General features: G+C 38.6%; 1 protein-coding gene across 8 annotated transcripts in view; it reads right to left on the reverse strand.

Moving 5' to 3' along the window:
- The window catches only part of LOC105470876 (tumor protein p63 regulated 1), a 233,349-nt gene that overhangs the window by 9,762 nt on the left and 199,462 nt on the right, over positions 1-24,125 (reverse strand). For all 8 annotated transcript variants that reach the window (XM_011723155.3, XM_011723150.3, XM_071090669.1 and 5 more), the window contains one exon: positions 8,633-8,786. In XM_011723155.3, coding sequence (XP_011721457.1) covers positions 8,633-8,786 — 154 coding nt within the window. The remainder of the gene's footprint in view (positions 1-8,632; positions 8,787-24,125) is intronic.

The raw sequence follows: 24,125 nt of genomic DNA on the forward strand, positions 1-24,125 counted from the left end.
TGGGAGTCCAGACAAGATATGATGGTGGCTTGGACAGCGTAGCAGTGGAGACCATCAGAACTGGTTAAATTAGGGATTTTGGGGGCAGTGGGGTCGAGCCAAAGAATTTGTTGGTGTGACTGAATTTAGGGATGAAGAGAAGAGAAGGATAAAAAATGACACCCAGATTTTTGGCCCGATCAACTGGGTAGATGGTGATGTTATTACTGAGCTGAGAAAGCCTAGGAGAGGTACAGATTGGAAATAGTAAGATACAGGGATGGAGGATTTTGTTGCAGACATGTGGTTTGAGTTATCTTACCAGGAATCCTCTTAGAGACTTTCAGTAGGAAACTGGATGTAGAATCTGGGACCATGAAAAAAAATCAGATAAAAAGTCCGTGCATGTAAATTTTTCATAATAATCATCGCAGACCCAAAAGTCAAGAATGATATTCATAAAGGGAAGCTAATAGCCTAAACGCGATAGGTTATGGGACAAAGAGTGGGAATTAAATTCAGGAAATTCTTACTGGATAAGATACTAGGCATTGTGGGCAAAGTAGAGGGGATCTGGTAGGTAAACTGAGGATCTAAATGTTACAGGGATCTGTAACAGGTTGTTCTCTGGGGGGTAGGGGCGGGGGTCACAAGGTGCTCAGTAGAGGAGCTTTTGAGCCAGGATGAGCCAGGAAAAGGAATTTCACAAGGTAATGTCATCAGTTAAGGCAGGAACAGACCATTTTCACTTCTTTTGTGGTGGAATGTCATCAGTTAAGTCAGGAACTGGCCATCTGGATGTGTATGTGCAGGTCACAGGGGATACAATGGCTTAGCTTTGGCTCAAGGCCTGACACAGGTCTCTTGACTTAACTGCTGAAGTTCTCTCTTTATAACGTTGCTGTTATGAGCAGGATTATAAAATTCTAATTTTTAGAAAATTTAGTTTTAAAATTCTGATATTTAGGGAAGAATTCTTGTTCCTCACTTGCAAAATGGAGACAATATTACATTCATTAATTTTTAAACCATGTTCTTTAGAACACTAGATCTCCTCATAGATTGGGTGACTACATATAATTTATCATCCAGATCTAAATTCTTTTGAAAAGAAAGGAAGTGCTATTGTGAATAATGTTGGGACAACAGGTACCTGAGGGTTTGAGGAGAGGATGTCAACAAAAAGTCAAAAGTCAAGCAGGTAACTTGTTTCAGTCTCTTCAATCACATCGGAGCTGCTCTATTTTTATCATCAGTTTTATATATTTGAGTTCCAAGTAAGATTTTATTTCCAAAAGGTTTCTTTTTAAATGAAAATCACTTGCCTAGGAAACTTTTGCTCTGTCAATCAATGATTTAATTCAAAAAGATCTATAGTGCCCACTCTCCAACAAATCTCTCAAAACCAGGCTTAAATCCTGTATCTTCCACAATGCCTTCCCACAGACTCAAGGGAAAAGTCAACCTTTTTTTCTCTTATGTTTTTCCTTTACCTATACCTCCACTCAAATCTCTCATCTGGTTTTCTATGCAGTAGAGTCACAAATGTGGCTGTCTGTACAGCTAAAACAACGTTTCTTCACCTTGGGACTATTGCTATTTTAGGCCAGACAATTTTTTGCTATGGGAGAGAATGTTTCCTGCATGTTAGGATGTTAATCAGCCTCCCTATCCTTCACCCACCAGATACCAGACAGGCTTCCACCCCAGATGTGACAACCAGTAATATCTCACTGGGACACTGGGACATTGTTAAATGTCCCCCATGGGCAAAATCACCCTGTCTTGAGAACCACTGAGCTAAAGGAAGTATAGGATCAGGCCGAGCTGGTCTTAAGTTGGAATGATGGTACTCACACAGCTGTGTGACTTCAGGCAAGTTATTAACTTTGCTGAATTTTATAGTTCCTTTGCCATAAAATAAGAATATTAATAGCATCAAATTTATCAGGTAGTTGAAAAGATTAAGTGAAATAAAGGGTTTGTATACACGCTGTGAATAGAGGTGTGCACACACATGCACTTGTGTGCTCATATATTATATAAAGGATTAGGAAAGCAGAATGAGATGAGCCTGAAATTTGGAGTTATATTGCAAAGGCCATAAAGGAAGCTTGTTGCCAGGAATCAATAAGTAATAACTGCTTAATCATCACTGACATCATCCTCATCATCCTTATCAAACCACGATCTCTTAAAAATCAAAGTATAATTCATCTCAACAATTCTATTGTAACACTCTGGATTATCAGGATCCCTTTTCATAGATCAGTAAATCTTGTCCAGTTGGATTAGCGAATGCTTCCTCAGGCTTCATCATAAACTTCATTTCTTGAGAATCCTCTGTGGAACTCAAAATCAAAGTGCTAGAAAGTAAAAGTTGGCACTATTTCATACTCAGTGGATTTGGCATTTCACTGGAGTCAGATGGACTTCATTTCCAGTCATTTCTAGGATCCCCTTCAAAGCCAGGGGAGGGGATGGTTACAGAGAGACAAGCAGGGTGACAAGCAGTGCATTGAAGGAGAGGCAGACAAAAGGCCAAGTCCCGGAGCTGGCTCTTGAGCATTTCAAGCACCTGAACTAAATCTATGTGACAGGAACGCTGTGTCATCTGATATGAATACCACCAGCCACATACTTTTCCCTAAAAGCTTTTATGCACCCACCTCTGGCTCTCTCTTTTATTTCAGTACCAAATACAGAGGGTCAGATTTTAACAACTCCAGTTACACAGGGGTTGTGTGTTGGTTAGGATAAAGTATAGCAGTTACAGCAGTGTGTGTGGTGGGGGCAGGGGGAACGCGGTATTATTCTTGACTTTCCACCAATTATTTACCAGCTGAGTGCCTGGTCCACAGGTTTGCTTTAGGTGCTGCCTGCCAACAGTTCATTGCCTAGAGTCTCAGTTTTCCTTATTACAACCACCACTTGCTTCCTGTTTACACTGGGTAAAGAGACCAGGTTTCATGCCTGTAGGCCCACATTCCTCAGTTGAGCTGGTTTTCCGAGCCTGCAGGCTACAGGTTTCAGCCTCCCTGTGTGTGGAAGGAAGTCTCCTGTCATAGAGGGCACACCCGTCCAATACCCAGTACTTGAAATCACTTGAGAAGTCACACTGCTGGACAGACTGTATATATCATCCTTGCACATTTTTTCTGGAATTATACTTACAGAGACCCTGTGACTATAAATTCAAGTGTGTAGAGAGAAATAAGAAGAGGCAGTAGCTTCTTTTTTCTTACACGGGAGAGGTTTCTACCCATCGTAATTTCCATCCTCATCCTATCCCATCCCCCCAACCCTCCTCTCTGAACACATGCAATATGTGCACACACACAAGTGCACTTTAAACTTAGCTAAACTGAATTAGTCTTTATCGGAGAACATTATGTATACCTTTGTAATTTGCAGCTTTTAAACATGCTTCCTCTACTTAAAATGTCTTTTCCCACCTTCTTTGATGTTTAAATCACCCATACCTTGAGTTTCATATCAAATGTCATCAGACTTGTAACTTTTGGACTTATCTGTTCCCACTTTTGGGCTCCTGTAACACCCTGTGAATCCCCCTATTTACAATCTTAGCACTTTAAATTATAATTTGTGAAAGTCTTTCCTGCCTCCTCCCACTATGCCGTAAGTATCTGTAGGGCAAAATCAGTTTTAGTCTTCTTTGTAATCCAGAACATTCCCCATCATGCAATAGTCACTGCCAGGTAGGTACTCAATGAAGATTTGTTGAATTGATGTAAAAGGCAAACAAAGGGCTAAGAATATAAAGTTGAATTTGATTGCTAAAACATTGGTTCATTTGCATGATCCACTTGAAAAGATGGATAGAAATACAAGAAAAGAGTACAAAGGGTTGGTCTGTAGATCATTATGGTTACAGAGCACTCATAATGCGTTCATTGCTATTCATCAGTTCTGGGTTCAGTACTAGTCCCTCCCAGGAGTACTCACTCCAGGAACCCAGCAAAGCGATGGTTAAAAAAGAAGAGATAAGGCTACAAGTTGCAAATACAAAGTAGATGAAATAATTGAGGATAATTGAGCCAGGTTGTGAGATATAATATTATACCATATCACATCAATTAATACAAAATACACACAGTCTCTCTCTTTCTCACTCACTTTCTCTCTCTCTCTCTCTCTCTCTCACACACACACATATACAGACAGACACACACACACACACACACACACACACTTCTTTCAGGCTTATACTCATTTCCCTGAATATTAGGAAATTGGGTATGACATAGAACTATTACTATATGACCTCAGTCACTTATTCCCTCTGAATAAGTGTCCTCATTTTCTTTAAAGAGACAAAATCTTGCTCTGTCATCCAGGTTGGAGTGCAATGGTATAATCATAGTTCACTGCAGACTTGCACTGCAGACTTGAACTCCTGGGCTTAAGCAATCCTCCTGCCTTAGCCTTCCAAGGAGCTGGGATTATAGGTAACTGGAATGGGAACACAGGTACTTGCCACGATGTCTCGTTAATTTATTTTATTAAATTTTTTTAAAGACATGGTCTTACTATGTTGCCTAGGCTGGTCTTGAACTTCTGACCTCAAGCAATCCTCCCACCTTAGCCTCCTGAGTCACTGGGATTACTGGCATAGGCCACCACCACACATGGCTCAACTGTTCTCATTTTTAAAACAAAGACGCCTATCCTTATCTTACAGGGGTTTTATTAGTTGAATTACATGAAAATATTATTCAAACTGTAATCAATAGATATAAAGTACAATTATGTAATAGTACACTAGATACTTTTTATGTCTCATAATATTAAAAGCAGTGCCAAAAAGCTACTATTTTATTTTATATTTTCACAATTGTTTTATATGAGTAACACAAAGTATGTACATGAACAGATTGGAAACATTTGGTGAAGCAGGGAGGTAAGCAAGACTGTCTGGGAAGAGGCCACTTGACCACCATATTTGCCAGATGTGGAAGTGGTATAGAGTTAGTGAGATGGGAATAGTATATTTTGACATAGCATTGTATAAACTTTACAGCAATTTAATCAATAAATGCTAACAGACTTAGACATAGAGTAAATTTGAATTTGAATGTGATTATGTCCATTAATGCTCTTTCTTTGGGTACCTTCCTGAACCACCAGTCCCATGACTACTCAGCTTTGGCCCAGTGTTGTGTAATCTCAAACCTATATCACCAGTGCAGCTTTCTCTACTAAGCTTCAGACCTAAATTTCTAACTGCTTGACAACCAACCTGACGCCAAGTTCTATAGAAAAGCAACATGTTTCAAACTCAACGTGTCATAAGCTGAGTCCCCAAACCTACTTTTTCCAGTTTTTTGCAATCAAATTAATGGAATCACCATCTACCCAATCCTGAAATCTTGTCATCTTTGACTTCTTCATTGTCTTCAATATCCTATCAGTTACTTCATGAATAACTCAAAATCTCATCTTCTCTCCCTTCCTACTGCTCCTAACTTAGTGTAGGCTCTTATATCTGTTAGCTAAGCCATTATAACTATAGTGGGGACTATGTAACATTAAACTCCAATTAAACCAAATTACTCTTTATCTAAGAACCTTCTGTATACTTTTAATTACCTCCTTTCCTTTTTGCTTGATCCAAATTTCAGTTTCAGTTAATTAGAACTCTTGAAAATATTTGCATTTTTATCTGCCTCCTCTGTTAAGCACCGCCTTCCCCAAAGGCAGGAACCTTGTCTCATTTCTGTTTGTATCCTCAACAACAGTCATAATACCTGCACTTTGTTGGTGTTAGAAAAATCTCTTGAATAAAGAGATTCTAGATACAGTAGAAAAAAATGACTCTGGGTAAGAATAAGTTTGAATATTTTCATGTATTTTAAAATAATAATTTGTTCCATTAGATTGTAAATAATTTGAAAGTTTTGATTGTATAACTCAGCTCTACGTTATTCCCTCCCCGTGAGACAATAGTTTTCTTAAACTGAATTAAATTGCTTCAGGTATTTGATTAGTTATGCATTTTCCCCATATTCTACTTTTTAACTAATTCATTCATCAGAGAGATGGAAAAACCAGTTTATTAAACCCTTTTAAAATCTCATGTTTTTGCCAAAATATTCACATAAAAATATTCTAGATCCCCCAAATTATCTTTCTTCTTATTTATTCTTTTACATTAATATGACTGGGTCTTAATCAAAGCCAATCTTGGAAAATGTCCTAAACACAAATAATTTTGTGACATAAAAACCAACAACAAAAGAGAAACTAAGACACAAAAACCTGGATCAAAGCACTCATCCTCTCACATTCCAGATGGAAATCATTTGTTTTCCTAGAGAGCTGGGACTTTGGGTGGCCTTTGAATAAGAAATGGCTTGGCAAATGAAAGTGCCAGACTATTGCTAAAGGAAAAAAAAAGATAAAAAAACTTTGGAATAATAATTTAAGGAGAAAAATCTTAAAGGAAATACACTTAACAGATCCACAAAGTAGTTTGATTGGCTAAAAGTCAACCAACCAACTAACTGTCTATCACGTTCATGTGTGTGTGCACGTGCGTCCCACCTGCTATTCTTACTTCCATCCAGCAAGAGCTACATGAACATCAATTTCCTATTCAGCCTTTGCTACTGGGAAGGCTGGGGCAAAACCCAATGCTCTAGTCTACTAATTCCATTCATGGGTATTTGGAAAATAATACCCTCTTTGATATTTTACTTTTCATCTTTCTTTTTGCATTATTTGATTGTATTTATATATAGCAGAATAAGATAAAGCACAAACAGACGTCAGAATGTGACAGTGTTATTTATCTGCAGTTTATAGAGCTTGTTCTTTAATTCCTCACGCTGAACTTCTTCCCGCAAAGGGCATTCAGGGAATGACCATCTAATGCACCAGGTATGAGGAATAAGAGAAGACTTGGCCCAGGAAATGATGGATGTACCAACTGAGGCAGTTAGTATTTATTTTGATTTACAATAAAGTACAATTACTATTAATTCAAAAATATATATTATTTTAATGGTCAGAACCAGATGACCTTTAAAGCAGGAAAATGTCTTTGGGAAAATAGGTTATCAAGCTCTTTAACTTGGATTAACAGATGTTTTTAAAAAGAAACATAATGTGTTCTGCATTGTTAATAATAATTTTTGAAACAGACTTTGAAGATTATGGAACAATGTATTAATGTGTTGTTATTAATAAGAACTTCTAGAAACAGAGAAGTCTGACATTGCGTTTGAAGTTCGGGGCAAGAGCAGGATGGAAATTCCCTCTCTATCTCCCTGAAGCCCTCGATGGGTCTATTCTCATATTCTTGCCTTCAAGTAGGTGTTAGGTTGTTCTTATTGATTGTTTGGTTTTTTGGCTTTCAGTGGTAAAGAGTCAGGCTAGGGGCTGATGTTGATGCTTGGGTTGAGAAACTGTGACATAGGAGTGTTCCACAGAGTGGCAACGTGATTCATATGCCAAGCTGGTTTAGTGTCAATAACAGCTTGAAGCCTGAGGGAAACTAGGACATTATAAATCCCTGAGGACATTTGCATAATTCTTGAGAGGAACATTGACTTTCCATGGGAGAATAATGTGATTCAAGGTCATTTCATCTATGTATTAGGGGGGAATGAAGACTCCATCTAGACTGTAATCAAATATATGTCGCCTCAAATTCTTTTTAAAATCCCCAGGACCTATCAATTTAAAATATTTTCACACACATACATATATATTTACACTTGCATGAATAGGTATGTTTAATGCAAGAAACATAATATATGCCATCAACCACAGAAAGTCTTTAGATGCAGATTGCCAAGTTTTGAATTCATAGCAAATAAAGAATTGTCATATTCTGAAATGAATGATATAATATAAAAGCAAACATAAAAAGGACAGAGAAGGTAGGAATTTCTAGGTCTATAAGTGCACTCATGTGTATATTTGGTTTTATTGAAAATACAAAGTTTGATCTTTCACTACATTTTCAGCTCCAACTGTTTTACTTCTTGACTACCTAGAATGCCTCAGTACTGCTTAAGATACCCGGGGGAGGTGAGAGAATAATAGAAAACTGTTCCCTTTAGAAATGAGTCTAAAATCTGCTTGATTAGATGAAATTTAAAGACAAAGAAATTCTGAATAACTTTACACTTCATGGAGTATTTATACACACATCATTCTATTTAACCTTATAATGGTCCAGTGAGGTTGGGAGGAAAGGCAGCGCTCATTATCCTCATTTTAGAGGTGAGACTACCAAGGCTCAGAAAGAGAAGTGACTTAATCAAGCATGACCACACATTGAACCACATCAAACTATGCTTTATACTATTCCACACTTCCCTGAATAAAATAATTAGAATGTGATTATATGTGGGAAAGTATATACACCCTGTAGGTAATGCATGCAATTAGTAAGGTGAAAGCAGCATGTTATATATAAATATAATGTATATTTACATATAAAAACAGACTGACTTTTTACTAAAAAAATCTATAAACCTATTACTGTTTTTGTCTATATAAATTGCTGGTTTTATTTTATTTTATTTTATTTTATTTTATGTTTTGTTTAGGAGTACATGTCTCTAGAAGCACATAACTCCAGCAACAAAGCTAATCTAAGAGTAATACCCAAGATGCCTCCTACCTTGCAAATTTCCAGGAATTTCTCACTGGTGTATTTCATAGGGTGCTCAGTGAAAGTAGCATAAGGAACTTCAGTAGACCATGGGTTCCAGCGGGACAGTAGGGACTGCTCCTCTGGACTCCCCCAGTAGATCCTAAGGCCTTCTCCTTGTCTCCTACAAGAAAGGGGTTTTCCATTAGATTAGTCATTTCCATTTCCAAAAAAAAAAAAAGATAAAAAATGGAATGTAATACATCAGTCCGCCTTCATATTGCTGCTAAGTGGCTTAACTCCCAGCTAGTTAAACTGTTCAAAGGATTTTAGGGGGTGAGAAGAAAAAGGTGAATTTGGTTTTAAACATAGGAAATTCCAGGTGTTTGGAGGAATTCTATGTGGGAAACACCTACTTGGAAATGTGAATCTGATACTCAGAACAGTGGCCAGAGCTGGAAATATGGATATTGACGTCACGCCAAGATTCTGATGGTAAGAATTAAGAGAGAAAGAGACGAGGTATCAAAGAGGTGAACAGTAACGGAACAGTTCAGATGGGAGACAGTTTCTAGAAGAAAGGAGATGCCATGACAATAACAGTTTCCACAAAAGCAAGAACTGACTAAGAAAAGACATGGGGCTTCTCGCATGGTAGAACATACATGATTTTTGAGGGAGATGATGACCAACTCAAAATGTTCTGTGACTTCAGATTCTGAATCTCATTGTCCTCTATTCTCTGCACACATTCCATTCAGTGAAATTGCAGCAACAAACATGTCAAAGCTTGTAGAAAGACTGTGCCTGCCCCTTCCTGTTAAGTTCACAGTCTTAATCCACAAGATGTGGGAGGAAGTCACTTGCATAACCCAGGCCTGGTCATTTAGTGAACCTAAGTGCAGAGCAAGAGAAAGTAAGCTTGAGACAACAGGGAGAGGACTCATGGCAGAGGAGTTGCAGCCACACTGAATAACAAAACCGTGTTTCTGAGGCCTCTTTCACATGTGTCCATCAGAATTTATGATTTGTGGTTTTAGATACCTCTGAATGCAAAGAGATGCCCGGAGGTTAAGCCAAACTCAGGTACCTTGCATTCGACAAGCTTGGAAACTAAGTTGCCTATGGAACATCACAGATGTCTCATTTTGTCTAAAAATTAAATCCTGGGATTTCTGGAATGAAAAATCAGAGCTTAATTGTGGTGCCTTCACAAAACTGCCACTTCCTGTATTAAGGAAGGATTCCTTCGGGAATGCTGTTATGGTTTCTGAATGTTTATCCATGTGGGGATTGTATAAGCACAATTTCATACAAATGCATATAACACTCCACTCCCCAATTGGTTAATACCTTAACTTTTCTCACAAAAGGAAAGTAAGAAAAGTCCCTGAAATGTTCTGCTGGCTAGTTCTCAGATTTTTGATGATTATATTTGAAAACTGATACCCTCCTTTCTTTTTGTACTTAATCCTTTGCCCAAGAAGAAAAAAAAAAAAAAAAGAAACCAAACAAACAAACAAAAAAAGAATATAGGGGAAAAAAAAACAGAGGAAATAAAAATATTGAGAAGAATAGAAAAATAGAAGATAAATATACCTCTAAAATTTTCTTTCTCCCTCTCCTTCTCAGCTGGCATGCTGGCATTTATTATCCCCCAGCACTTATTTTTCTGGCCTGACAATAAACTCTAAACTCAATGAATATTCTATGTGTGCTGGTTAATAGAGCATTCTGGATTGAGTCCATTAAAACAACTTGCACAATGGAATTATTTACTGCTTCATATGTCAATTTATGTGCTGGGTGCAATTTTGCTTTTATCCAAAGGGGATGAAAATCTGCCAAGAGAGCTTGCTTAATAAGTACACATTATATTCTTCTACCTTAGGGAAACCTCAGATTAAGTTTGAGCATGAAATTCACGAGCGACCCTATTTCTAAATAACCAGTCAATCTGAGTATAACAAGGACCTTTCTCAGAGATGTTGTACACTTCCAAATATACAAGTTCAACCAACCTTCTTTCCTGAGCTCCAGAGGTGAAAACTAGGAAGATTAATCTAAAGCTAAGTTATCTCTCCAAGGGTGGGGTTTCTCAGGCCATCCAGCAGAGCCGTTCGTGTCAGAGTGCTATGAAAGACTATCATCTTCTTTTTTGTCAAACACCATTAGAACAGTCGTGGAGACTGCAGGTGCCTTTATGACCAGAAATACTTTTTTTTAATAGTAACTTGTAGTCACATGAAAGAAATCCTGGCAGGTAACAGAGTGGAGTAAAAGTGAGGTGAGCTGGATGTCCAGGAGTCCTGTGATACAGTCTCGATTTTGACACTTAATGTTACGCGACGATGGGCAAGCTTATTTCTCTTTCTGAATTTCTTTCTGAATCTGAATCATTTCTCTTTCTGAATCTTCTGAATATGTCTTCCCATATTTAGAAAAAATATGACTTCCTCATCTCTTCTCTAGAGTCTCTATATTGAGACATTCCGTGACCTCAGTCACTGTGTGAAGAGTGGAGGCAGCTATGGTCATGACGCCAGTAACAATCATCTGGCTGGGTACACACAACATCCATAAGCGGTCTTGGGGTATGAATTCTCTAGTTTAGAAGCATCTAATTAGCCCCACTGAGCAGAACAAGTCCTCTACTGCAAAGGTCACACCAAGTACTATCCTATCATTCCAAGGGGCTTTCAGGACCTACCACAACATTCTACAAACATGGAAAAGCTATTTCTCGGTGGAATTGCAGATAAGGTGTCAGAGCTAGAAGGGCTCTTGGAAGCCATAGCCTAGTGCTTCCTTTCTGTAGATGGAAAAAACTAAGACTCAGAAAGTACCAGAACTTTCCCAAAGCATCACTACAGGACAGGGATGAGCTGGCAAGAGTCCTGGTTTCCTGAGACCTCATTCAGGGGTCTTTTCACTATTCTGGGCTAAGGTACGAAATATATTCAAAGCTAAAGCCCTGCTATTGCATAACATTGCCTTATTTCCAATAGACACAAAGTTAAAAGAATTGCTCTGAGGAGGCTGCCATCATTCATGGGTGGAAAAGCCTGCCTAGGGATCCGGTCAGTTATCAGAAGAAAACCTCTGTCTCAAAGCCAACTATGCATTCTTAAATATACTCAATATGAGCAATTTTGAGACTATAGGAAAATAAGGAAGCACTGGACGTGAAGGAGACAATTACAAACAAGTTAAGTTGTCAGGGTAAGAAGACTGGGTCTTTGGCCAGGTGCGGTGGCTCATGCCTATAATCCCAGCACTTTGGGAGGCTGAGGCGGGTGGATCACCTGAGGTCAGGAGTTCGAGACCAGCCTGGTCAACTTGGTGAAACCCCTGTCTCTACTAAAAATACAAAAATTAGCTGGGTGTGGTGGCAGGAGCCTGTAATCCTACCTACTTGGGAGGCCGAGGCAGGAGAATCACTTGAACCCAGGAGGCAGTGGTTGCAGTGAGCCGAGATCATGCCACTGCACTTCAGCCTGGGCAACAGAGCAGAACTCTGTCGCAAAAAAAAAAAAAAAGAAAAGAAAAAAGAAGAAGACTGGGACTTTCTCACTGAGCTGCTATGATGGGTTAATTAAAGTCCTAAGTAAAGATTGCCAACACCAAATAATCAAGAAAGTAAGTATTTGGAAGTTTTCTTTCTGTAATCATACTCGGTATAAATCATGACTTTCACTAGCTCTGTGTCTTTGGGCATTTCACACCACCTTTCTGATCTTTAGGTCACAATAATTTTGTGAAAAACAAGAGGATAATGAATGATAAAAAGTTTTGTTTCTATAAGGCACTGTCCCACTAGTGTATATCGAGTGTCTACTGTGTACCATACTACCCACTCTGTACTGTTAGAGATCTTATATTTGTTCTTTTATTTAACCCATATAGTAATTTTGAGCTATTTTTGAGGACATAGATGTAGTTACAGGAAATAAGTTAAAGAATATGACCAGATTTAATCAGATCATCAAGTCAAGAACCACTAGTGAAATGTAATTTAAAAAAGGGACAGGGAGAGGAAAAACACTGGAATCACTGGACATAAACAAAACCAGAGAAGCAAATCTCTAGCACAGAGGAAGTGTTGGGATGTTTTATGTTTGTCTTCACCTATTGAACCCTCTTCCTCTACCTGTGTCTGGGTCCAAGGATGCTGCTTTTGTGTTCAGCTTCTGCCTTCCATCAATGTTTTCATGTGTAAGATTTCTGCTTGAATTTAAATCCATCAGAAATACTTCCATTCAGATAGCTTAAACAAGCTCTTCAATTCTCTTTTCTTCAGTCTGAATAAGCCTAACTTCTTAATTATATTTTCTGATGGGTTAAAAATAATCTTTTAAATCACCTCAGAGCTGATTCTCTAAAACATTCCAAAGTTCTCTATTTTCATTTCCATCATTTCCTTAGCACAGTCTCTATGCAGGGTATACAGAAATGAATAAGACTCAGTGCCTGAACTCTGTAAGTCCATGATCTGACAATCCATGAGCCGATTTTACTATCAATTTGTTCCCAGACTTCAAAAAGCACAAATAGAAACTTGCAAGTCTCATTATAGAAATAGAGGATCACTTATTACAATTTTTCCCACTTTCTATCCTCAAGGAAACCAGCTGGATCTGGCCTCCATTCCCACAGTAGTGGAAGTAAGAAGGGCAATGTACTCTACTTCTAGTAAGTTCCAAAGCCTCCCAGAAAGAGGCAGAGGCAGGGAAAGGGTCCCATATGGACTTGGCGGAAGAAGGTTTGTAATAGTCACGGATTTTTAGGATTCTAAGCTATCTGAGTTGGAAGGCCTTTTGGAGAGGTCAGATTCTAATTCTTTTATTTTAGAGATATGTAACTGAGACTAGAGTTTTCAAAGATCGCAGTTCTTACTTTAGTCATGTTAATTACAAGTTTCACTCAGCGACTCAGATTCAGAATTCTACTCAAACACCGTTGTTGGCAGGATAGAAGAGCAGAGCAATTACTACTTTAAATCATCATAGCAGACCAATAGAAGTTTTACTTTCTACACAAAGAACAGCAAAGACATGCTGAAGGGGTGAGCTTTACACAGTAGAAACTGCTCGTACTAGCGGCAAAGCACACAGTGGTGAAAAACAAATAGGGCTTAACAACACAAAAAGTGGCTGCAGGTTGGAAGAAGGAAAAACATTCTTTGATAACCAACTTTGTAAGAGAATAAATTATTTTTGACAGGAAGGACTCCTCTCCTCTAAGTCGTTTTTGACTGAGCTAGAAAATATGCCAGTTAGTACTCAGTCTGAGTTAATATACTCATTCCGTGCATTCTTCTTTCTTCAGGGAGAAGTCACATGCCCTCTTGCATAGGGCAACATAGCTGGCTTCCTCTCTCTGGACTCCTCACTCTCCTTCTACCCTGGCCTCCAAAGAGTCTCTGTTAAGGGACTAACCTACCTGTCAGCAGAACTGAATGAGGACGCCTAGCTCCCTAGAAGGAGAGATGGCAGCTTTCGTTATTACCTCCATCAGCCGCCCCTCCTTTCTACTCATCTCAAATCTCAAAGCTCCACCACAGAATTAAAAACATAGCTGGAGGCACCAAACCGAGATTTATGAGGAAGCACAGACATTAACTCTTGCTCTAAACGCAGGGCGTGTGCTTGTAAGTATGGGTGAGCAAACAGAGGGAGGCTGTGAGTGGGAGGAGGCGGGCATGCGAGGGGGAGAGAGCAATTCAGAACAACATGATCTATTTTCTTAATGTCTCCTTTTCCCCCACCTTAGAGAATGTATTGTTGAAAGGCAACCTTCTAGGCCCATGAAATGTTAGTCTCTTGCTTATTTAATCTGGACAAAAGCAGGGACAGAGTTGGCACCCTGGAGGGTATTCAATGCTCCTTTGCTCATTGAATGACCTCAGAGGAAATATTTTCCATGACAAGAACCCAAAAGACGCTGGCACAGAGTCAGACAATAAGATTTGCAGAATGTGTTTACATTCTCTCCATGTCCCCAGGCTGTTCCAAACCCATGGGCAGGTGCTGCCTTTATCTGCTCTCTTTGCTCACCTGGCTCCCTCCCAGAAGTTTCCAGGGCCTTTAGCTCAATGAGATTAACCACTTACTGGCAAGGGTAACCACGAAATTCTATGGGTTATATTACTTGAGGCAGAGGTCAGTAATAAATAAAGCAGATCGGCAATGTTCATAAAGAAAGGATTCAGGGGCATTGTGGTGCCATTGTAAAAACCTTGAGTGAGAATTAGAAGGTCTGGGTTCAAAAGATGGATCTTCCACTATTCAACTGGGTAATTTGAACCTTTTACTTCTCTGGGCTCCAGGGATCCATCTGTAATATCAGGTAGTTAAAACTGGATCATTTATAAGGTCCTTTTCTACCCCCAATATATTAAGATCTATGCTGAAAGACCAGAATAATTTGTGTTATGCTGGTTAAACAAAAAAAACAAGAGATAACCCAAGGGATAACTTAATGAATATGAGAAATTCTCAGAAGACTACAAAGACTTGACCATTCTCCTAAAAGGTGAAAAAAAGTGATCTTAACCTGCAGAAAAGACTTGAGGTTAAATCAAAAGCAGAATTTAGATCAAGTGAGAGTGAATAATTATAAAAAGGGTTACCAAAAATGGTCATGGAATCTCCCAAGTCCTTAAAAGAGATGTTTATCTGCTTGGGAAAGTTTAAATGTGCTTGTCCTAGAGGTGGTCATGTTCATGGCTGAAGAGAGGAAGACAAAGTTTCCAAACCAAAGGTCCAATTTAAGATTTCATGACTCACAATGTTGGAATATATATGTGTTTGTGCAGTAAATATTTATGCTAAAATAAACATGGCTGCTTACAATGCCAGTTACATAGAAACCACTTAATGAACTTTTGTTTAATGAAGGTGAAGGAATGAGTTTACGGACTAAGATAGGATGCCTGTCAATTTGAATGTCATATTATTCCATTTTTAGAATGTTACATGTTATGGTAGTAAGATCTCTGGGCTGGTAGTCAAAAAAAATGTGGTTCAAATTCTTGCATTTATAGTCACTTTCTTTGTGGTTTAGACTGGGCACTTTTCTAGATGTGCCAATTCCATCCTTATAAAATAAAGAAGGCACTGGATTAGTGTCTAGAGGACACTCCAACTCTACACAAATCTAACATGTTTGACCCATCAGAGCAGAGGATTACCAACATTTGGGTTTCACTTAAATAACACAGAGAAATATTTTTTTCTCCAGTGAATTAATTTGGATGAAAGTCATTCTCAAACTTACATACTTATTTTCTTAAACAGATTATACTAAAAATAGCTATTTTTAATTAATAAAAGTTAACCAAAAAAACACCAGATTTTAAGACCTAGAAAGGATTTATTATTCATCATTTATGTCCTGTGTCCTTGACCCCTTAAATTCGCCAAATATAGACAGAAATCTAAATGTTACCCAAATTAATACTCAAAACCATTATAATGCATTCCTATACTGCTTCCCTTTAGGAAAGCCAGCTGTTGTATATGAAGAGTCAGACTGTTTGCCTAAAGCTCTAAAAGATTCTTGACTGCTAAGTTTATTGGTTCTTATGTCAGCTGTCTCTTCCATCACCATCAGGCTGCCATTTCTTGCTGCTATCAACATTCCTGACTTTAGCTGCTCTTTTCCTAATTTTTTTTTTAAACTTCTGTTGACAGGAAAACAAGGAACATATTATTATTGGGATCATGGGCAAATGACAAAAATATCCTCTTTATCAGGCCATTTATTCTCAGGAAAATGCAACAAGTTATTAGAAAACGTTGTGTTTTCTCAGATGCCATTTAAATGGAAAGCTTATCCAATGAAGTTGACAATAAATAGCTTTTGAATAAAGGAAAAGAAACCGGATGCTACTTTAAGTTGTGAGCATCTAAATGGCCTATTTGAAGTCCATGTCTGTCAGAAGGAAACAAATGTCATCCTAGGATTAAAAGCGATAACTTTCTTTCCACTGATGAGGATGACATAAAATGTTGTCATTGCTAGAGTCATACTTTGGCAGACACTGGCATTGTCATATTCTGTACACAGAGCCTCATACCCTGATCTATCCTTCAAACATTTTAGGGTGTAACTCCCTCAAAATCGAACAATTACTTTAAGTGGGAACATTTTAAGTAAATCCCTGATAGAAATCCTCCATAAAGTTCAGAGAAATTGCTCTGGATACAATTGTGATGAAGATTCAGAGGAAGGAACAATCTCTCACAAAAGGTATCAAAAAAAGGCTTCATTCATTCAAAACATCTTTACTGATCTTCAACTCTGTACCAAGTGCATGCAAGGACCTCGAAAGAGATATAACAAGCCTTCAAGAAACTCAGAGCAGTCTAATGATTTTATAAAGTAGGGGGCCTTTTAGCTGGGGTTTGATGGATATAAGACTTTTGACAAGAAAATAGCATTAAGTACACTGAAGGCAGGAAATCACAAGAACAAAGATCCACATAAGAAAAATTTTATATGTGCTATGTGCCACAATTTGTGTGTTTGTGGTGATTGTAATTATGTCCAGTTGAGCTACATGTGAGTAAGCAGGGTGAAGTCAGACAGCCCAGAAGAAATCTACAGAAATTGGTAGAGGTTGCAGGGGAGGGTGCTGTGATTCAATAGAAAAGTGCATGGTCTGGAGCAGCCTAATTCTAACATGGAAGCTAGTGAAGAGTCACTGAGGAGTCAGTAGGGTGTGGTTTAATTAACTGAAAAAATGTGTCTCTAACTGCCAGATGCAAAACTAGAGAAGGAAGAGGCATGGTGTGTTCAGAGATGAATGGAACCCGTGGCTAAGCTGGATGCCTTCCTTGGTCTCCAGGCCAAGAGTGGGGCTGGGCCTTGCTCTCTGTCAGCCTCCTGCTGGGTGTCACTAAGAAGACTAGAGGCAAACACAAAAGAGGATAAAATCAAAGATGGGGTGGTAATGGTTATAATGGCAGAAGAAAAAAGGGAAGAAAACATTACATGAAATATAACCTTTATCTTCAACAGATTCAGTGATGGTTGCCATCATTGCAGCAAGATTAGCAGGTTTACCAATCTTGCTGCACCTTAATTTTCTGTTAAGTGGAATTAGTTGTATTTTTCTCAAAAACATACTATAAAGTGTTAAATATAATTTCAAATGTGAAGCCTCTAACAGTGCCTACTAGGCATTCAATATTTGCTAGCTGGAAAGTCTTTCAGCACAGAAACGTTTGTGGGTTTTTTTGTTTGTTTTTTGTTTTTTGTTTTTTGTTTTTTTTTTGAGATGGAGTCTCACTCTGTCACCCAGGCTGGAGTGCAGTGGCACAATCTCGGCTCACTGCAACCTCTCCCTCCCAGGTTCAAGTAATTCTCCTGCCTCAGCCTCCCAAATAGCTGGGATTACAGGCGTGAGCCACCGCGCCCAGCACACAAACATTTTGTCATCCATTATCTCCTTGTTCTTCATAAATTATTGATACCTGGAAACTAGAAAGGAATTATGAAAATTCTAAAGGCACAGAGCTAGTGAAAGCCAGGATCTGCAACCAGATATTTCTGACCCAAAGGTAGAACTCTGACCTGGATTTCTGGTCAAGAAACATGAGCTCTACTGGTAAAGTAGGAATGTTGAGGATATCTGAGGGCTGGTTAACAAAGGGGACATTTACTGGCATTGCTGGCAGAAGTTGCCTACTCCTAGCAGTGCTCAGATTCTAGGTCTGGACCAGGAATGTATCTTCAGTGATGAAAGTGAAAAGCCAGATGCAGGGATCTGGAGCTTATCTGGTCTAGCTCTGGTTCTTCTCCCTACAAACAGCAAAGCAAATCTGGCAAGAGGAAGAGTAAAATCTGAAGAAGGATAACATTAAGACTGCTTTCTTTCCAGTTCATTACCCTGGCACTAAACCTGAGTGGGAAGCATATAACAGGATTGAAAAAGACACAATAGAACTTAAACACTATTGACACAACTCTTTTTCTTCTTTTAAAAATTCTTACTTTCCATAATGAGCACCTATTATTTTTACATGGAAATGATAACCTGCATATTTAAGATGCATCATCTGTCTTAAGAGCGAGGACTAAATGTTCCAGGCAATGCGCTAAGACATCTACATACATTATGTCTAGTTCTTACCACAAGCTCACAAGATAGTTTCAGAATCTCTGTTTTACAGATGAGGAAAGTGAGGTCTAAAGACATTAAGTAGTAGGTGCTGGATCAGGCACTAGATTTTAGGTCTCTTGATTCCACATCCTGTGATAATCCCATGGTATCCTATGGCTATACAGGACAATGGAGAAAAGAAGCATTTATAGTAACCAATTGTTTGTTTTCCCAGTGAGCGTACACGAAGAGAATCATTATAGAGCTTACTTTTTTATGTGTGGTCTCTCTTCACCTAATCTAATCTACTCTCTACCTTGCTCCACAGTGCCGCTCCAACTAGCTCAAAAAACTAAAGTGGCTTCCAGTTGCCTACCAAATTCAGAAACACTTTCTCAGCCAGATACGCAAGGCCTTTTGAGTAGAATTCTAGCATGCATTTCCAGTATTCAAAACCACAGCCCCTCACAGCTCCATCCAAACCATTCGACTTGCTGAGCCTGTCTTAAAACATTTGTGATAACTTCATCAATATGAAATTATTCTATATACTTATGTTACATCATCAAATGAACTGTGAGCTGATCAAGAACAGGATCGATGTCTAAATCATGTTCATGGCCCCCATAATACCCATTTTGCAGTTCATGGTCAAACAGGTCGGACATGAGTAGACCCATGGTCTTTACTGTAAAAAAAAAAAAAAACACACACACACACACACAACTCAAAATAAAACAAAAATGCCCATTCCTCAGAGCAGAGTGATCTGGCTCCAGCTGCTTTTGTTTTTCATTAGTCTATATTTCTGAGTTGTATTGTTTAAAAATGAGATTTTAAAGTGTTTCCTGTTTGAGGGAGATAAGAGAAATCCTTCAATTTTGAGGGGTACATAACAGATATTTCGAGCAATGCCCAGGATAGAAAGGGTTGTACGTTTCCATGTGTATAGTATGTGGTTTGCTTTGAAAGTGTTTTGCTGCAGATGCTGGCATGTCACATCTATATTGAAGGCTTTCCGTGCCAAGAGGTTGCCAGGTAGACAGAGGAAAGAGCTTCTCTTACAAAGTTACCAAGAAAAATGCTACACAATAAAGGAAACATTTTGAGGCAACTCCCTTCATTATAAATTGGTACATTTGGCAAATCACTGGCCTCAGGTTTGTGTAAATTTTTGTCTCCCCTCTTAAAAGGAAGTACTTTTGAGCACCCTAAAAACCAAGTTTCAACATGCACAGAGTAACTAACTAACTAAAAAAAAAAAAAATCTCAGAATCTCCTGTTTCCATTTCCTCTTAAGAGAAGTTGGGAGTATATGATCTGGAATATATACACGGGCATTTAAACCAGTTAACACAAACTTCTGGCCCAGCTGTCATGGCCCTTGAGGAAACCACGGGTCTGCCCAGGAAAATGGTGGGTACCGAAGGTTCTGCTTTCCCCACTTTTGGAGGAATTTGAAATGGAACGAATTTCAAGAGAAGATACATGACACACTCATTTGTTTTCTCTTTCAGCTCATGACATTTCCTGAGGAAGTTTATTTATGGTATTTCATACAGTGAGTTATGTGGCAAAGCAAAATTCCACACACACACTCTCTAGGTTATGGCCCTCGTGAATCATTTAAATTGCTTTGCAAGAGTTCAGTGGCCCCTTCCCTGCCAAAGTGAGTATATTCTACTGACCACAGGTGAAACTCAGACCACAAAAATCCCGTGCTACTGATGAAGTACTTTGATGTAATAAAAGAAGTCTGAGAGGTCAGAGGATGCAGATCTGAGTTCAATTCTCAGCACCAGCATTACGAGGTAACCTTGGAGAAGTCACTTTAATACTCAATACGTTTCCTCCTCTGAAAAATACAGATAGGAGACATACTTAGCTGAACCAGTGCAAGACTGTACGTAAAGGCTGTGTCTCATTACTGGTTTAAAGCACTTCTTTAGTAGAACCCTACAAAGTAAATCACAAGAATATAATTTTCTGAGTTATTTTACATTCCTGTTAGCTGTTTTGGCTCCCATCACAACCTGTCAAATCAGAAATTTAGGCGGGCAAGAAGGAAAATGGTGTAAAATACTAAGCTATATACAAAGTTGAGAAATTTCAATGCTTCCTGAAATAGAGCTGATTCACCTACATTCCACAGTGTATATTTGCTTTGGGGTAAGTGAGTTAAGTTTTACTTGAAGTTTTTGATTTATCTTCATGTTGCAATAATATTGCTTTGCATACATATGAGTTTGGGGTTTGATGATTTTGTTTTTATTTAAGATTTACTTCTACCACAGAGCTTTGTATTTCCACCCAGGCCCAGAGCGATAGTTCAGACAGAGACCTGGGATCCTCCCTCCATTTCTCCCAATCCTAGAGTTCTGTCCCTTAGTGTGGCAGGCTTCTCACACATGAGAACAACCAGCCCGTGTTCCCAAGTTCCATACACTAGTCCTCTTCCCAAATGGTAACCTCTTGGTCACCATTCTGCCCTATGTGTATGTCCATTGGCAGCACGATATGCTCTTTGAAGGACAGCCCCATTTGAAAAACTCACACAAGCCCTGCAAGCAGATGTAGTGCCATCAGCTAAGAAGTTGTAGGTTTTCAGACACTCAGAGCATGGTTTAGAACAATGCTTGAGAAACTCTAATGAGCATCTGAATCACCTGGGGTTTTCTTAAACTCCAGAATCTGATCCACCTGGTCTGGAGTAGGCCTGAAATTCTGGACTCTACATCTAATGAGCTCCCAGGTGATTGTAACCCCACCTAAGAACAAGTGGTCAGAGGGAGTGGGAGGAGCAGTAGGGCATCTGGATTGGCAAATATCCTTGGCCTTGAGGGCTCCTCAGGCTGCGGGGATGGGCACGGCTAGATAGGGATCAAAAGAAGGGTAATCTAAAGTATTCACCTAGGGCATGAGTATTGAAGAGAAGTGAAAGGCATGGTCCTTTTTTACCTGATTGCAAGACAGGAATCTAAGCAGAAGACGGTTTATCAGTGGCCAGGCATGGTGGCTCATGGCTGTAATCCCAGCACTTTGGGATGCTGAAGCAGGCAGATCACTTGAGGTCAGGAGTTCAAGACCAGCCTGGCCAACATAGTGAAACCCTATCTCTACTAAAAATACAAAAATTAGCTGGGCGTGGTGGCACACACCTGTAGTCCCAGCTACTCAGGAGGCTGAGGTGGGAGAATCACTGGAACCCAAGAGGCAGAGGTTGCAGTGAGCTGAGATAACACCACTGCACTTCTGCCTGGGTCATGGGAGTGAAATCCTGCCTCAGGAAAAAAAAAAAAAAAAGAGGGTTTATAAGTGAATTGTGATGAAGGGCAAAATCCAAAGGCTGCAATTCAGACACTGTTTCTATCATTTAGTGGAGTTATAAAACTTAAGTCTTCAAAAAATATTTTTATTAAGAAAACAGACTAGTATAAGGTTTGTTTGAAGATTATTCAAATGTTTACAGTGATGCAACATTTTTATCATAGAATCTCCCTGTCACTCTACATTTATTTATTTTAAAAAGCAACAGCAACTACAACAGACACCCAGCTCTTCAACCACTCCTCTTTTGACAAGGTCAAAATTGCTTCACCAGCCAAGTTCCTTTCTTCTGAACATGTTCTAGTTTTCCAGTGTCCTTATTAAAGCATGTGGCCATAAAAGGGAAACAATATTTCAACAGTGATCCAATTCCTATGGAATATGCCATGAAAACCCCATCCTTCTGTTCATCCATATACAGATCTCTATATAATTGTATATGTCTGTGTATAATTGTATATATATTTATATAATTGAAATTGGCTGTATTTCTGCAATTTAGCTAACAGCAACATTAGCTGTGTTGGTGATTTACAACATTGCTGACTCACCTGAAATTCACCATCAAATATAATTTCTAATTTCTAAGCTTTTTCGTACCTGCTTCTGCTAAACTACATTGTGAAGAGTTGGTTTTCCAAATTGACTTTTGAAGAAATTAGGCATGGAAAATACAACTCACAGTTAAATTCCATTTTTGGCACCTGATCTTTCACAAAGAAGATTTTGATCAGGAACTGTAAGGCAGAGAACAAACTCTCCTGATGACTTATTTAGGCTAAATGCTCAAGGCAAAAGCAAAAGAAATTGTGTTTCTTCTATCCTGGTAAGACCAGCATTGACTTACCAACTCATCATGAAATGTACTTCCATTTTATAAATAGTTCTTGAATTAAGGGAGATAAAGCCCCAAAATAGGTAAACAAACCAAGAAACAAAAACACGAACTCCTATCCTAGTCAAAGCTTAAGAAATAGTCTAAATGTTTTTGTTTTTTTTTAAAGCATCATTTTAAAATGAAACTAAGTAAATCATCTTTCCTCACAACATAATTAGTATGTGGCAAAACTTTTCACTATGTGGCTAATTAATTCTATTTGCATTGTAAGCATTATCCAAAATACTGTAAGAGCCAGAAAGACAAAGTTTGAGCACGGCCTTTAATTAATCCTGCATTATGTCTAGCACAACATCACTCACCCTTGGGAACGTCCAATCATTTAAATTAAAATTTGCACGTACATACAATCCCCTAAAGATGCTTGGGATACAAATGAAGCCTTCAACTACCACATCCCCACACATTTCTACAGAGAGCAGAGAAGAAATGAGTCTCTGAATATTAAAGCGACTCCTTCATAATAATTTAAGGGTCAAAGAGACCAAGGCCTTTTTTTTTTTTTTCTGCAATCTGAATAGTACCCAATAGAGTTGATGTTAACAAATGAATACTAAATAAAATGAATCGAATTTAAAGCCACAGAGACAATGTAGTTTAAAAGATGTAAAGCACTGAACTCTAACTTAGCAACAATATTATTCATTCAACAAATGTGTACTGAGCTGAACTGTGTTCAAAACACAGCCTTGGCATTGTTCATCAGAGGCCTCTGCATTCAGGTTGCTCACAGTCTACTAGGAAAGATATGGGTTCTAAGAAAGACAGGAGAAAACTGAGGGGAGAAGCTCTCGTTACAGAGGGCAGATTTCACATCTGATTTGAGGATGAGTCAATTTTGAAAGAAGTGGCGATTTAACTAGGGCATGAAAAAGTATCATAAGAAATGGTCATTCAAAGATTGGGGAAAGATTATTCCACATAGAAGCACATAAAACAAAGGCGTGAATGTGGGAAGGTGTGGGAGTTTTTCTACTTCTCACCCTAGGTGAGGTAAATAATGAGTATTGTCCTAAAGCTTAAAATTTTTAACCAGTTTCTGTGTGTGTGTGTGTATGTGTGTGTGTGTGTGTGTGTGTGTGTGTGACTGTGTTGTGTAATTAAAGGTGACACAGAAAAGGGAACATTATCTACACATCTTCATATTCATTGTCTTCAAATATTATAGAAATCTTATAGTGTTTGCTATA

The sequence above is a fragment of the Macaca nemestrina genome, chromosome 2 (genome assembly GCF_043159975.1).
Source record: "Macaca nemestrina isolate mMacNem1 chromosome 2, mMacNem.hap1, whole genome shotgun sequence".
Classification (NCBI taxonomy): Eukaryota; Metazoa; Chordata; class Mammalia; order Primates; family Cercopithecidae; genus Macaca; species Macaca nemestrina.